The sequence below is a fragment of the Scomber japonicus genome, chromosome 2, assembly GCF_027409825.1.
Source record: "Scomber japonicus isolate fScoJap1 chromosome 2, fScoJap1.pri, whole genome shotgun sequence".
Classification (NCBI taxonomy): domain Eukaryota; kingdom Metazoa; phylum Chordata; class Actinopteri; order Scombriformes; family Scombridae; genus Scomber; species Scomber japonicus.
In genome coordinates this window covers 12,552,232-12,566,863 of record NC_070579.1, presented here as the reverse complement: position 1 = coordinate 12,566,863, position 14,632 = coordinate 12,552,232, and the positions used below count along the sequence as shown (strand labels likewise).

Genomic DNA, 14,632 nt, shown 5'->3' with positions numbered 1-14,632 from the left:
TATAATAAACCAAAATCACACACACACACACACACACACACACACATACACACACACACACACACAGCTGTAGCCCTGTACCACATAATTCATCATAAGAGGACCAGCATACTCACTTGATACATGATTTCAAGCCATCACATTCAGATACATACACAGAGACCCTCCTCCTCCTCCTCCACAGTGCAAACAGTCTCATTTATCAGACAGTAATAAGCATATTTACCCCTTCAGCAGTTACACTGGGTCTACCAGCCAATAGTCCTTCACTTTGTTCCTCCTTGTGAGCAAAGTATCCAGTTTAGCCTTCCTAAACACAAAAAGTCAATTAGGGAATAGAGAATGAGCAAAAGAGTGAGAGTGATTCCAGCCCAAATCTACACTATGGCCTTGTGCCTGAATAGATAATGAGTTCTGAACAATTAGTTTTGCCTGGCGGTCTTACAAACCTGTGGTGGCAGTGTTTGTAGGAGCCATTTATCTTTAGAAGACATATTTTACGCAAGGGGGTATATCTTTTTAGTGATGTTGGATGTCGATGTTAAACATGATCAAAGGTCCAAAACTTAATGTAAACATGTGTAAAATACTCCGGGCAAGTAAAAAAACAGGCTCCAGCTTCACTATGTGATTTATTTATTACCTCTACTTCTGTCTCATGGTCCTATCAGATTGTTCACACATGCCCAAAAATGTTTGCTAACATTGTCCACTCGCGTATTTCTTATCAGATTCAGGCTTGAACATGTACAGATGTATTTGAAAAGTTTCCATTTCAAGTAAAGAAAGGGTTAGAAAGTGAAATCCTGCTACTACAGTTGGTTGATGTTGCTTCCTTAGCCGCCGCTGCGGAAATGCATCCAACCAATCAAAACAGAGTGGGGTCTTAAAGAGAGATGAGATAAAACAGCCTGTTTCAGACAGAGGCTGAACTGAGGCGCTTATAGAGGGCCATTATAAGATAAATAAGGTGTTTTTTTAAACTGTGAATCATACAAAGATATTCCAGCGGAGCCTCAGAATATAAATATAGACTGTGTCTGTGTGACGTGAGATATGTCCCCTTCTCATATTGTTAAAAACAGAGCCTATTGAGATCTTTCAATCTGAAACAGTTCATATGCAGCTCCAACAACTATAAAACATTATACAACCATTTTCCACAGATTTCTACTCAGAAAGTTGTTTCCTCATTTTCATTCCAGTTGAAAAGTTGCTTTCCCTGCACAGGACTAATGTACTAAGCTTTTATCATCTATTCGTTCTCATCTATCTGTGACAGGTGTAACCCTTATTTTGTGCGATGCATCAAGCCAAACCATCATAAGGTATAAATTTGCAAGTTGGTTGACGTGTGCAGGTTTGCGGTGGCAATTTGTATCGTAATAGAAATGTAATATTCAGCTTGTGTGTGTGAATTTGTGGTATTTGTGTGTGTGTGTGTGCGCGCGCGTGTGTGTGTGTGTAGGAGCCAGGGGTGTTTGACATGGAGCTGATAAATACTCAGTTGCATTATTCTGGTATCATGGAGACCATCCAAATACGGAGGGAGGGTTATCCAATCAGATTGCAGTTTCACAGCTTCCTGTCCAGGTAGGTCACTTTTCCAGACTTTTATATTATAATTTAGTTTTACATCACATTTTACAGTTGAATATTTAACTCATATAAAAGCTAAAATATAATATAGACTACCTCAATGTCCCATTAAGTGAAACAGTTGTTTATGCTTTACTTCTGAAGTGCCTGAATTTTCTCAGGCCAATTTCTTCATGCTGAAATAACCATCTGGTACTTGCCAGCTTTAGCAGTAGGAAACCAGCTGAATCAACTGATCCCTCAGCACCTCTGGCCACTGGCTGCCAAAGTAGTCTCACTTGATATAAAAACAGTCCCGGATCCCAACGGTCAATTAGATTCGACACAGCTAAATACAAACAGTTCCCAATTTAGAAAAATCAATAATGACCTAAAACTTAGATTTGGACATATTGACTTGGACTAGTGAAGACAAATACTAAACCCCTCTATTTAATTTCACGGATTCAAACTGGATCAACATATTAAATGTGTGCGTTTGCGTGTGTGTGCAAACAGGTATAAAGCCCTGCTCTGTTTGAGGGATCTTCCACCAGCCGACGGAGAAAACTGTGTCGTTATGCTTCACAACCTCGGACCGATCAAGAAGGGCTCGTATCAGCTGGGAGTCAGCAAGGTAAGCTGGCTCCTTAACAAATGCCAAGGTCAAATAAATCACACATAAAAATAAAAACATTTGGATTTGTGTGTATTTTCTTTCTCTCTCTCTCTCTCTCTCTGTGTGTGTATGTGTGTGTTAGATTTTCCTAAAAGAGGAGCTGTACCAGCAGTTGGAGGGGAAGCGTGACCGTTTGTTGAACATTGCTGCCAAGATGCTGCAGAGATACACCCGCATGTGTTTTATTAGAAAGAACTTTATTAAGTTCAAACGCTGTATGACCCACTTTGAAGCTCGCTGCAGAGGCTACGTGGCCAGGTAATGTCTACCTAAGATCAGCCGCTAATATATGCGTATGTGACTATTTGACTCCTTAAAGTAAAGTGAAATAAGATATACTTACATCACACAGGCTTACATCAGAAAATTGTCTTTACTTCTTAAAAACATAAAAGTATGCTGTTAATCACGGGGGAGATATTAAATATATACACTTGAATTGGTAGTATAGTCTTAGTCTTTTTCCCCTGTGAACCTAAAGTGAAATTTTTAACCTGACACATCAGTGTTTTAGCTTTCACGCTGCTTGAGTCTGGAGTTTCAGTCCTGAGCTCGGCAATTCAGGTTTTAGCGTCTGGTTTCACAGAGCCAAATAGGTCAAAGCTTATCACAGACAACCTGGCTCTTTTGTCCTTGATGTGAGGAGACAGGGCCAGAGGATTCAGGCCATGCTCATCCATCAAAGGTGATTTCTTACTTCTCACTCACTGCCAGTCTGTAAAACCCAGGAGACATTACGCAAATTTACATTTTATTTAAATGTCTGAAAATTCACTTAGCCTTCGAGCTTAATGAGGGCACTAATATGGTAATAAAATCAAGGTCAGACATTTTGAATCTGTAATGACACTTCAGAGATTAGTGGTCATGCATTAATGAATTTGGTGAAATTGTACGAATTATTGCATTTTTTAAAACGTGCACTGGAACTGTAATTAATTCTTACTCAGATTTACAACAACGCCTCCTTCCTTACTTCTTCTCTCCTCTTTATCTTGATCATTTATTTCTTATATCATTTACCTGAACAGAAAAAAGTTTGCTCTGAGAAGGAAGTACATCATATGGTTTCGCTCCACTGTGCTGCTCATTGTCAACCGCCAGCGTTACATGAGGGTATGCGCACAGTGTTTCTGATAACATTTACAATAAGTGTTGGGGAAAAAATGAATAAAAAAATGAACAAATGTGTGAAGATGATACTTTTGTCTTTCTGTCAGACAGTTGTGGAGCCTGCAAGGAAAGCGGAGGAGGTGAGTGACGGATGGAAAAAGGTTAAAGTGTCAGATGGAGGAGGGTCACATTTTGAGGAAAGATGAAGATGTGGCATAAGTGTAATATAAGTGTGTGTGTGTGTGTGTGTGTGTGTGTGTGTGTGTGTGTGTGTGAATTGCAATGTGTAGGATCGCATCAATAGAGAAGTGGTGAATGTTACAACGCTGCCTATCCCTGCTGAGCTGGCAGCCCTGCTGCAGGCGGCTTCAGGTACGCACACACAAAGACACACATGTATAGCACACAGTGATATCCAGTCATATGTGCTATAAATAAACTTCCATTACAGATGTTTGCAGGTGGGTTCAACAATATTTACTCTTGTATTTGTGTTATGACACTTATCCTGCTGTGTGTGTGTGTGTGTATGTGTGTGTGTGTACAGGTGGTGAGGAGCTGCACTCTGATTGCCTGGCGGTGGTCCAGGCTCCAAAAGTTCAGGTTGAACCCCAGCTGACCCTGCCCCTGGATATCAACAACTACCTCATGACACATTACATCCGGGCCATATTTCGGGTACACACACACACACACACACACACACACACACACACATACATATATCAGGTTGGTCACTTTTGGGGAAATTACACAGACTTACATTCATCAGACCCCAAATCACCTTTTTTCAATTGGACAAGCCATGCCCAATTAACTGTTCCTAAGCTGTGTGTGTGTGTGTGTGTGTGTGTGTGTGTTGTAGGAGCCGTTGTTTGGGATGGTGACAGCCCCACTGGAGAGTTCTCTGATCAGATTCGATGAGGAGCTGAAACAAGGAGCCCTGAACATTTTCATTCTGGTATATGTTGCATTCAGATGCTGCTGGGAAACTCCAGCATCCACATCTTCCAAGTCAGCAGCAAAGTTGCACTATTTCAGGATATTACACCCAGACAAATTCACATGTCCAGCAGCTGCAAGTTTGATGAATAAAAGAAAAAACTTAGATATGTTGGTTCGTCTAACAGCTAATATAATTAAATAAATGTGTACAGATTTTCATTTTACCACTGTGGTCAGTAGATTAATGGGGTTCTCTTCCACATATCTTTGCCAAATAATTATGTACAAATACCTACAGATTGAATGCAAGCAAGTCTAAACTACACATCTAGCTTATACGAAGCACAGGTGGAGAGTTTTGAAACCTTTATAATTCAGGTGCCCGTGTTTTTAACAGATACTGAGGTTCATGGGTGATCCTAACCTGAACGGGGCTCAGGAGAACCTGTTCGGGAACTACATCATCCAGCGAGGGCTTGCCAATCCCAGCCTCAGAGATGAAATCCTGGCTCAAGTAGCCAATCAAGTAAGAGTCAGCTAAATTTTTCAAGCCAATTAAACCCCAAACATGACAAATTAGAACACTTTACTCATTATCTCAGCCAATTTTGTCCTTTATCCGTCAAATTTTTGTCATTTTCTTCTCTCTTTTCTCTGTTAGGTGTGGAGGAATCCCAACATCTTGAATTCAGAGCGTGGCTGGCTCCTCCTGTCCTCCTGTCTCTCTGCCTTCCTGCCCTCTCAAAGACTGGCCAAGTACCTTCTGAAGTAAGACACACACTCAGATATTAAAATATGTTGACCTTATACTGTATATAAATTAATGACAGTATTTGTCTTTATTTGGTAATGTAAACTCTACTTTTCTGTGAATACCCACGCAATCCGTATAGTTTCATCTGTTGTGAAAGCATATGTTCTTGTTGTAGGTTTGTTTCTGACTACGGGCCGGAGGGCTATGACTGTGTGTGTCAGCACCGTCTGCTCCAGGCTCTGCAGCGGCTGAACGTCGGGCCAGAGTACGTCCGGACCTACCCGCCCTGCCTGCTGGAGTGGACCGCCAATCGCAAGAGAGCTCACACTGTCCTGCACATCCACTGCTTCGATGGTGAGAAAACACACACGAAACACATATAACTCAATAGTCTAAGAGGTGGTTTTATCTCATCCTAGGTTGGTTGCAGAATTTATGGGTGGATCGAAATGAGAGAATAAAGTGATCTTTTTACACATAGTGACACCATCTATACAGATTCAACACTGTAAGCATTTTATTAATGTTTCTGCCTGCCTGCAATTTTTTTTTTTAATCTGCCTTGTTTATCTTTATTAGTCAATGTGCAGATATATGAGTGTATAGAAAACAATTAGGAATTAATGTCATATTAATTCACGTGTGTTTATGAATCCTGTTTTTTTTTTGCCTCACCCAAAATGACTTTGCACAACCCATCCTATTGTTAACTTTGTAACTATTGTAAATTGCCTTTACAATACCATAATATGTTAATATATAGAAAAATATGATTAATTAATGGAGAGTGGAGACGGGGTAGGATTACATAAGCTTTCACTTCTTTCTAGTCCTTTTCAGGCATGTTTGTTTATTTATTGATTTCACTGTTTCTTATGCTTTTCATTTCATCTCTGTAGTTTTTGTTGTAAATTTGTTCACAATAAACATTCGATCAATAATCAATTTTCTTTAAAGTATTTACTATATTTCGGTGATTAGCCTTGTGTTATTGACAGTCTAAATCACAGGCTGCAACTCTCTTATCTTAAAGATAACAGAGACCAGCGATATGTGTCTGTGTAGCAAATCTGAAGCTTGTGTATTTTGAGTTTCTCGCTGACCCAACCTTACCTCTCTGTTTTCCTGAGCTCAGTCAGTGTGTGCACTATTCAGCATGGAAGAGTTATCTGTCCCTCTCTCATTTCCTCCTCTCATCCAGCTAATCTGTCCTGTGGCCTTTTGGCAAGTCTACTGAGGATTAAACAACACCTGATACTCGCTACGGTTCACTGGCTGTGTTTGTGTCTGTTTGTGGGTGGTGGTGTCTGTGTGAATCTTCACAGACAGATGATGGGGGGGAAAGGGGGTTTGTTATTCCATGATTTGAATGAAGATGATTTTGGTTTATACCGATAAAACACCCCACATCACTTAAAGTTGTTGACAACTATGTTTGAAGGTATATTTCATATCTAGAGTATGTTATTTGTCATTCAGGTGTGTCCTTCCTGTGTCCTCTACACTCCTGGACAACAGGAGAAGAGATGGCCAAAGACATCTTACAACACAGGTACAATTTTGGGTTATAAAGATAGACTGAAAAAATGGAAGTAAAGGAGAAAATGAAAATCAGGAGAATTTGATTTAACTGATATGTCTGTGGGTGTGTTTTTTTATGTGTGTGTGTGTGTCTATAGGAGTGTGGTGGAGGGCCGTCGAGGCTGGTCGGTGCTGCTGAAGGAGCCGGCTCAGTGGGTGGAGCTGGAGGGCTCGGACTACGTTCTGGATCTGATGTCAGACCTAGAGCTTCCTGCTGACTTCCCCAAACACAGCAGCTACTTCATCATCTCTGCACAGGAGCCGACCAGAGTGCGGCCCAATGCTAGCATGTGAGACACACACACACACACACACACACACGCACACACACACACGCACACACACGCACGCACACACACACACACACACACACACACATTCATATACATAAACTCTGATATTCACAAATGACAATGGTTAAATTTATATACATACGCAGTGGCTGAATTATTTTTGTCTCTTTGTTTTCTAGAAGCCTGCTGGGTGGAGGGTTTGATATGAATGATGGTGTCTTATCTTCAGCCATACCCGGCTCAGATGGGTTCATTAGCCAAGGTGGGCATGTTAACAAACGCATACATGCACATACACTGTTTTCAAAGTAGACCAGCTCTTTTCAAAGTCTGACACTGTAATAACCCCCGTCCTCAAAACTGAGACAACTGCACCCTCTCCTGTCTCCACCTGTCCCAGTTATTTATCTATGAGCTACAATTTGAGCCTTTTATTTTACACTTGTTTAAATATTGTGGGATATTGGCACCATTAAAACTATGCTAATCAATTATTAGCTCTTCCTGTTTTCAATGTACCCATGGATACACAGACAACTATCACTGGATTAATATTATATTTAAGAAAACTTAAAAATGTGATGATTATCTGACAAGTTCCAGAGCTAGAAGGTGAGTCTTTTTTCAGTGATTTTTAAGTGGATTTATTTCAGCTGACATTTAATCATGATGAAAGGCAATCAAAGGCAATGTTATTCCAGGAAACTGTAAATCACAGTGATTCTAAAGATATATGTTTAACATGTTTATGTGTTCAGATTTGACTGGGAATTACGTCAGTCAGGCCATTATAGAGGTTGCAGTACCTTAATTGCATCTGTCAGCTGCGAGTCACAATCACGCCTCTCATGTTTTGATTAGCGGCCAAATCAGCGGCCAGACTTCAATAAATTACTTTCCTTTGTTTATAGAGCATCATGTTTTTATGCACCTGTCTTTGCCTCAAGTCTCTTCCTCAACACACAAACTCTCCTACATCACAGTTTGAAAACCTCTGAAGTAGACCGTAACTCCTTCTCCTCTCCTCCTCTTCCCTCTCCTCTCCTTCGCCTCTCCTCTCTTTACCGCTACTCTCCTCTCTTCACTGCTCCTCTCCTCTCCTCTGCTCTCCTCTCCTCTTCTCACCACTCCTCTCCTCTCCTCTTTTCACTGCTCCCCTCCTATACTGTCCTCTCCTGTCCTGTGTACTCTTGTCCTTCACCTCTCCTCACCACTCCTCTCCTCTCTTCACTGCTCCTCTCCTCTCCTCTCTTCTCCTCTCCCCTCATCTCTTCTCACCTCCTCTCCTCTCCTCTCCTCTCCTCTCCTCTCCTCTCCCCTCCTCTCCTCTCCTCTCCTCTCTTCTCCTCTCCTCTACTGTCCTCTACTGTCCTCTACTGTCCTCTCCTGTCCTTTCTTCTCTTGTCCTCTCCTCACCTCTTCTCTTCATCCCCTCTCCTCGTCCTCTCTTTTTCTTCTCCTTTTCCTCTCCTCTTCCTCTCCTCTTCTTCTCCTTTTCCTCTCCTTTTCCTCTCCTCTTCCTCTTCCTCTTCCTCTCCTCTTCTTCTCCTTTTCCTCTCCTCTTCCTCTTCCTCTTCCTCTCCTCTCACAGGCTTGGAGCCTCAGAGAGGGATGGATCGTTATCTCGACAGCCTGTTTGACCCTGTACTGTCTGACAGCACTGGAGTAAGTTACATAATTCAGTCACACTGACACGCTCAACCACATGAGTGGGGATCCCTCTGTCAGCCCTTTACTGCAGGTCACTATGTGTAACCTTTATGTAACACTTTGTATTAGAGCTGTATTTTTAGGGCTTTTCTTGTTTTTGGAAGGTAGCGTGGTTCAATGTTCATGTGTCCATGAGCAAGACCCTGAACCCCATATTTTCCTGTGTGTATGCACTTTATATGTAAATTGTGTTATGATCCTCTTTGAATAGTTTGAATTGTAGTGTTTGTTGTGAGATCTGAAAGACTTCACTGTTCATTAAAACTATGATGAGATAATGCAAATTTAACAAAACTAATTCTGGTTTTAGCGATAATCTGATGATTGTCACTTGAGCTAAATCCGTCCATATTTAGCTGAGGCAACAGTGCGGTGAACGCAGGCCATGTTGGATCTATCAGTCTTCAGCTAAGACGGTGATGTGGTGAATGTTAGCCGTGCTATCGGATGTGGCTGACAGGAATTAGCATGTATCAGATGTGTTCTACAGACCTCTCCCGCCCAGCAACCTATTACGTTACCCAGTTACCGTAACTGTCACAGCCACTAGATCGCCACGGTGATTTCCCACCCAGGCAACGTGGGGATCTGCTTACGAGGAACTGACACTCTGGCAAATGAAGGGCTTACTATTTAATGAGACATGGCCTACAAACACACACACTCCTGTGGATTTATGGGTCAGAGGCTGATTTCTGATGGGACGGCTATTAAGATGGGAACTCTTCTGATCTGAAAAATAATGTTTTTTATCTCTTTGTATCTTGCTCTATTGTAGTATGGAGAACAAATAGAGTGATTAAAGAAACACGGTGCCAAAATTAAATCTTTTGAGTGTCAAATACCGCCTTAAAGGTGTGTCTGAAGTTCGTAGCTTACTCCTTTTGTAGAGGACGGCAGCTGAGATTCACAACAGTTATAATGGATTTCAATGGTGAGTCAGAGTCATAACAAAACATCCATAGACACTTTTCAAATCATTCCTGTAGCAAAATCCACCAAGTATTTTCCCAACACTCAGTTTCTCCATAATATTCCTAAATAATCATTTTCATACTGTATCTTCCTTGTATCACCAAAACTTCCCTTAAAGTAGCATTATTTACATATTGAGCATACAGATCCACTGTGGAGTAGTAAGGGTTAGGGTTAGGGTTAGGGTTAGGGTTAGCTGCAGTTGAGGGATTTAAGAAGATTGTTAGTTTTTTTTAATGTAGGACTTAATACAGCTGCTAATGTAAGGCAGCATCACTCACAGGGATGAACCTACAGAGCTCCTGACTCTGCAGCGCCATGTGATTAAAATGACTGTAGTTACTACAAGTTTACTGTTTGGTTCACTCCCACCAACCTGACACTCTGGCAGCTGTTTTCAGATAATGAGCTCTAAAAACCTACTGTGCACTACCCATTCAGCACCAAACGGCAAACATACAGAGTTAGCAACTAGCTGGTGAGCATAGTGGAGCATTTAGCAGCTAATGGTGCAGATACTTCCCTCAGGAGTGGGTAGACACCAAAAACACAGCTAAAAGAGAGTGAATATTTACATTCATCAAGCAGCCAAAAACACGACTCAGTGTTGTTGTTCACGACTTGATTCTGCTTGATATTTTAGGGGTTAAATTTTCTGATAATATTTTTTGCCCTCCCCTTTTCATTAAATGCATATCATAGATGAATCTTTTCAATAAAGAAAAAACTTGTCAGCGCTCTCTGGTGGACGAAGTATGTAATGGCATCACAATTTATTGGCAAAAATATTACCCAATATACGGATATATCAGATGATACCAGTTATATTCAAACCCACCTTTCAAGCTTACTGAAAGTGTTCACTTGATAATAAATTACCGATTTTGGATGTCAGATGTTTTCCTGTCTTTGTTGTATTTATGCATTGATGTTCTAGTCTGAGTCTTTCCTCACAGGAAGTCGAGTCAGCTGCAGGACTGTCCAGCAGGATGAAAGGGGCAGGGGGAGTTGGAGACAGGTGGCAACAGCAAGGACAGTCAACCGGCCCCCCACCTCCACCTGGAGGTTAGACACAAATAGACACACACTCACTCTCACACACACACTGACTTACAAGTACTCACATTGGAAAAACTTAAGAGTCTTCATACAGTAGATCAAAAGCATGTGCAGTAAAACAAACACACTGAAAATCTGACAGGAAATTGATGTGTGTATGTGTGTGTTTTTGTGTGTCCACAGCTGTGAGAGTTCTCCCTGTGGGAGGAGTGATGTCGCCTCCTGTTGCTGCCGTGGCTCCTGTGACACCTGGTTCTTCAGGTGTGAAGAGAAATATGAGAGAAAAACTTGTCAAACATAATTTCCCTTGCCTGTTTACTGTATTTCTCCTCCTCTCTCCTCCAGATGCCCAGCAGGCTGTTTTGGCCCAGCAGCAGCAGGCGATCGTGAACCAGCAGGCCATCATCATGGTAAACTCTCTGTCTGGATCTGTGTTTGTTTATGTGTTTCAGTGCTGAAGGAGCGTTCTTGTTTTCAATGTAATGTGTCATCTTTCGTTTTTTTTCTCAGGCCCAGCAGATGACCATGCAGGCTATGGCCATGGTCAGCAGCCCAGTCACAAGCCCCCCCACCTCCCCTGTCACAAGCCCTCCCATGAGCCCTCTGCTCCACCACCCTCTCAGCCCCTATGCCCCCGCCAGCTCTTACGCAGTCATACCTCCAAGTCCGTATGCTAACATCCCACCCAGCCCCTATGCTAACTTCACTCCAACTCCCTACGCTGCAGCAAGCATCCCACCCAGCCCCTATCCTCCCTCTACTCAACAGGAACAAACTCCATTGCAGCCTCCAGCTCAGCCTCGTGCTGAGCCACGGTCTCAGCCAGAGGCTCAGGCACGGCCTCAAGCCCCCCGCGCCGACCCCAGACCTCAGACAAGCTCCAACAAAACCAACAAAACTGAGTCACCACAGCTTAAAGCGAAGCCGTCTGCACAGGTCAGTAACTGCGAGACTTATTACATAATGATTTATGACTGCTCAGTTCATTAAAGATGGCATTAACCAACCCACAAGCATCACTTCCCACAAACTAATTATGTGCACAAAATGCTGTTTCAGTTTTTGGAAAGAATTACAGGTTTGTTTGCAAGAAAAAGACACACTGTGTAATCAGGAGAGGAGACAATAGCCACCAAGGTCGAACTATAAAAAGAGCAACACCTACATAAAATGCGTCAACAGATGATCCAAGATTAGAAACACTAGTTTCTGTCCATAAATGCTCAGAGGAAGGCAAGTATACACAGGCAGGATCTCCAAGGCACTATGAAGGGACTGATGAGAGATTTAAGGAATCTGTGGTTAGTTTCATCAATGTGGAGTCTAGTGTCAGCATTACTGTAAGAAGGTAGTGTCTTTAAAGTCTCTTTTTTAGATATCATGATATATAATCCTAAACTTTAAGGCAATGATACGGTTGCAAACATTCAAAACGCCACATCATTGTGAACTAGACAATAAGGATCTTGACATAATATAAATAATCATGCAGATAAGAATTTGTCACATTTCTGTTGTTTGTAACAAAAGATAATAGATTTATTCACACATATATCGTCTTGTTCCTTTACTCTAATATTGTCCCTTCTACATCAAAACAATGAAATACTGAATCTTCTATTTAGTCCAGTGGTCTCAGAGTGGGAGCCAGGTTTCCCAAGGGGTCCTTGAGGGAGTTGCAAGGGTCCCCAGAAAAAAAGAGGAATAATTTATTTTTACTGTAATTTCATTCATAATTAACACAGTGACAGAGTGTATGACTATTTTGGTCATGGGTTTCATTAACTTTCTGTAAACATCTAAAAGCAAAAATCTTAATCAGATGAGGGTCCGTTCAGGGGTCCCTGATGTGAAAAAGTTTAAGAACCACTGATTTAGTCTGTGAAAATTTAATATTTAATGTGATGTGTACGAAAGCCTTGAGTGCAAACTCTCGTCCTCTCTCTTCTCTCTTTGGCTTTCTTAGGCCCAGTCAGGTAAGGACAGCGTCCCTCGCAGGAAGGCTCCAGGCGTCCCCATAAACAAGGACAAACCAGCCAAGAAGTTTGGTAAGAGGGAGAGAGAGAAAACATGAGAGAGTGACAAACGGAGAGAAAGTCCCTTCAGTCCCTTTGACGAGACTGTCTTTAGAGTTCAAAGAGCTTTAAATGAAAGAGTCAAACTCCTGACTGGCTGTTTCTCTCTCTCTCTCTCTCTCTCTCTCTCTCTCTCTCTCTCTCTCTCTCTCTCTCTCTCTCTCTCTCTCTCTCTCTCTCACTCTCTGTGTTTGTGTGGGTGTGTGGGTGTGTGGGTGCGCACTTTAGCCCCAGTGGCAACGTCTCCTCCGCCCCCTGCTGGAGAGGTGGTGAAGTACTCAGCTCGGTTTGATGAGCACATCGTCCCCAGCCAAGATATCCAGGGTAACTGACATAGCTAAAACTAAAAAGCTCCTCTAATAGAAAAAAAAATTAAAGTATAATCTACTCATTTTCTCATGTTTTGTTTTAATTTGTTTCTGTGTTTTGTTTTAAAGAAATTATCAAAAGGTACAACTCCCCTCCTCCACCATCAGACCAACTGCCTCCTGGAAAAAGGTGAGATTTCATAAACACACAAATCCACACATACAGACCAAATGTTTAGAGTTGATTACTTCACACAGCAATCATAGTCTTCTCTTGTCGCTCTACAGTAAATTGATTTTTGCTTGTAAATACAGCACAGCGGTTGATGTTATCTTCAGGCGCAGAATTAAATGCATGCATGTTTAAACAAAACTTGCAAAGCCTTTGTTATCACAAACCACTAACAGACACTGCTTGCGATGCTGCTGCTTGCAGTGAGCGCACAGCACCAGAACGACTGTATTTACACAGTAAACACAAACACAGACATTACTGAATATGCAGCACATTTGTAGTTGAACAGCCTTTAAATTGTATTGTGTGATGTTCACACTGTATGCATGTGTTTAGGAGACCTGAAGGGAAGTTTAAGAAGAAGCAAACGGCTCGAGATGAAGCTTTACAGATCCTAAAACCTCAGATGGACAACCCTCCTGCTCCACAGGTACACACACACACACACACACACACACACACAAACACACACACATGTCTGGAAAACATGAATGATATGCATGCATGTTTTGAAAGTGACAGTAGAGAAATGTTTTTTCTGTCCAGCCCAAACGTCCTGTTACTCCCTCACCATCTGCATCCGCAATAAAAGAGGCCGGATTTAAACCCGCCAAGAGCACAAAGACGAAAGCACCTAACCGGCCTCTCCCCATCCCTCCTCCAGGTACTCACACACTCATACAGTACATACATCACAGCTGCATCACTGTGCTGTGTTAAAAGTATCCTGTGGAGCGGTCTAACACATATGTTGAATGCATTTCCCACCTCCTCAAACAGCTGCAAAGAACCTTTCATTTATGCTTTAACCTCTTTTCTTTGCTCCTCAACACCCAAAGTGGAGAAAAATGACTTTCAAGCAGAACACATGTTAGTTTTATGTTTATCTATTTTAAAAGAACTAGTTTACTATATGGTCACAGAAAACTAACCATGTGTCCTTCAGAATAGGCTCAGTGTTGTTACAGATCATCCAACACGTGTTCAGTACCTAGATGTCATTTCATTTGGTGCCATCTGACATTTTCTGACTTAATTTACACCTTGATATTTAGTGATAATGTTATTAATTTAATTAAAGACCGCTGGCAAATGAAAATATAAGGCCTGTTTGCAAAAAATTAATTGGTGCCTTCCAGAAAAGGTCAAGAACTCGGCAGTCAAACAAGGGTCAGGCTGACATTCTCACAGCAGGAGGGCGGCAGGGCGCCATTTGACTCAGCTCCAAAGTTGGGAAGGTTACTTTGGAAATGAAATAGGTTACAGATTACTAGTTAAATTGTAATAAGGAATTTAACTATTTCAATTACTTAATCAAAGTAGTATA

At 41.7% G+C, this 14,632-nt stretch overlaps 1 protein-coding gene across 1 annotated transcript in view; it reads left to right on the top strand.

Annotated features, from left to right (window-relative positions):
* myo15ab (myosin XVAb) overlaps positions 1-14,632 on the top strand; it is a 48,431-nt gene that overhangs the window by 19,477 nt on the left and 14,322 nt on the right. Inside the window, exons 27-51 of the mRNA XM_053326163.1 lie at positions 1,283-1,328; positions 1,469-1,593; positions 2,098-2,215; positions 2,340-2,515; positions 3,289-3,393; positions 3,441-3,510; positions 3,661-3,742; positions 3,918-4,048; positions 4,236-4,331; positions 4,713-4,841; positions 4,977-5,083; positions 5,245-5,423; positions 6,549-6,621; positions 6,749-6,940; positions 7,123-7,205; positions 8,535-8,608; positions 10,585-10,693; positions 10,871-10,939; positions 11,033-11,097; positions 11,198-11,521; positions 12,654-12,735; positions 12,991-13,086; positions 13,200-13,260; positions 13,642-13,735; positions 13,852-13,969. Of these exons, the coding sequence (XP_053182138.1) occupies positions 1,283-1,328; positions 1,469-1,593; positions 2,098-2,215; positions 2,340-2,515; positions 3,289-3,393; positions 3,441-3,510; positions 3,661-3,742; positions 3,918-4,048; positions 4,236-4,331; positions 4,713-4,841; positions 4,977-5,083; positions 5,245-5,423; positions 6,549-6,621; positions 6,749-6,940; positions 7,123-7,205; positions 8,535-8,608; positions 10,585-10,693; positions 10,871-10,939; positions 11,033-11,097; positions 11,198-11,521; positions 12,654-12,735; positions 12,991-13,086; positions 13,200-13,260; positions 13,642-13,735; positions 13,852-13,969 (2,804 nt within the window). The remainder of the gene's footprint in view (positions 1-1,282; positions 1,329-1,468; positions 1,594-2,097; positions 2,216-2,339; positions 2,516-3,288; positions 3,394-3,440; positions 3,511-3,660; positions 3,743-3,917; positions 4,049-4,235; positions 4,332-4,712; positions 4,842-4,976; positions 5,084-5,244; positions 5,424-6,548; positions 6,622-6,748; positions 6,941-7,122; positions 7,206-8,534; positions 8,609-10,584; positions 10,694-10,870; positions 10,940-11,032; positions 11,098-11,197; positions 11,522-12,653; positions 12,736-12,990; positions 13,087-13,199; positions 13,261-13,641; positions 13,736-13,851; positions 13,970-14,632) is intronic.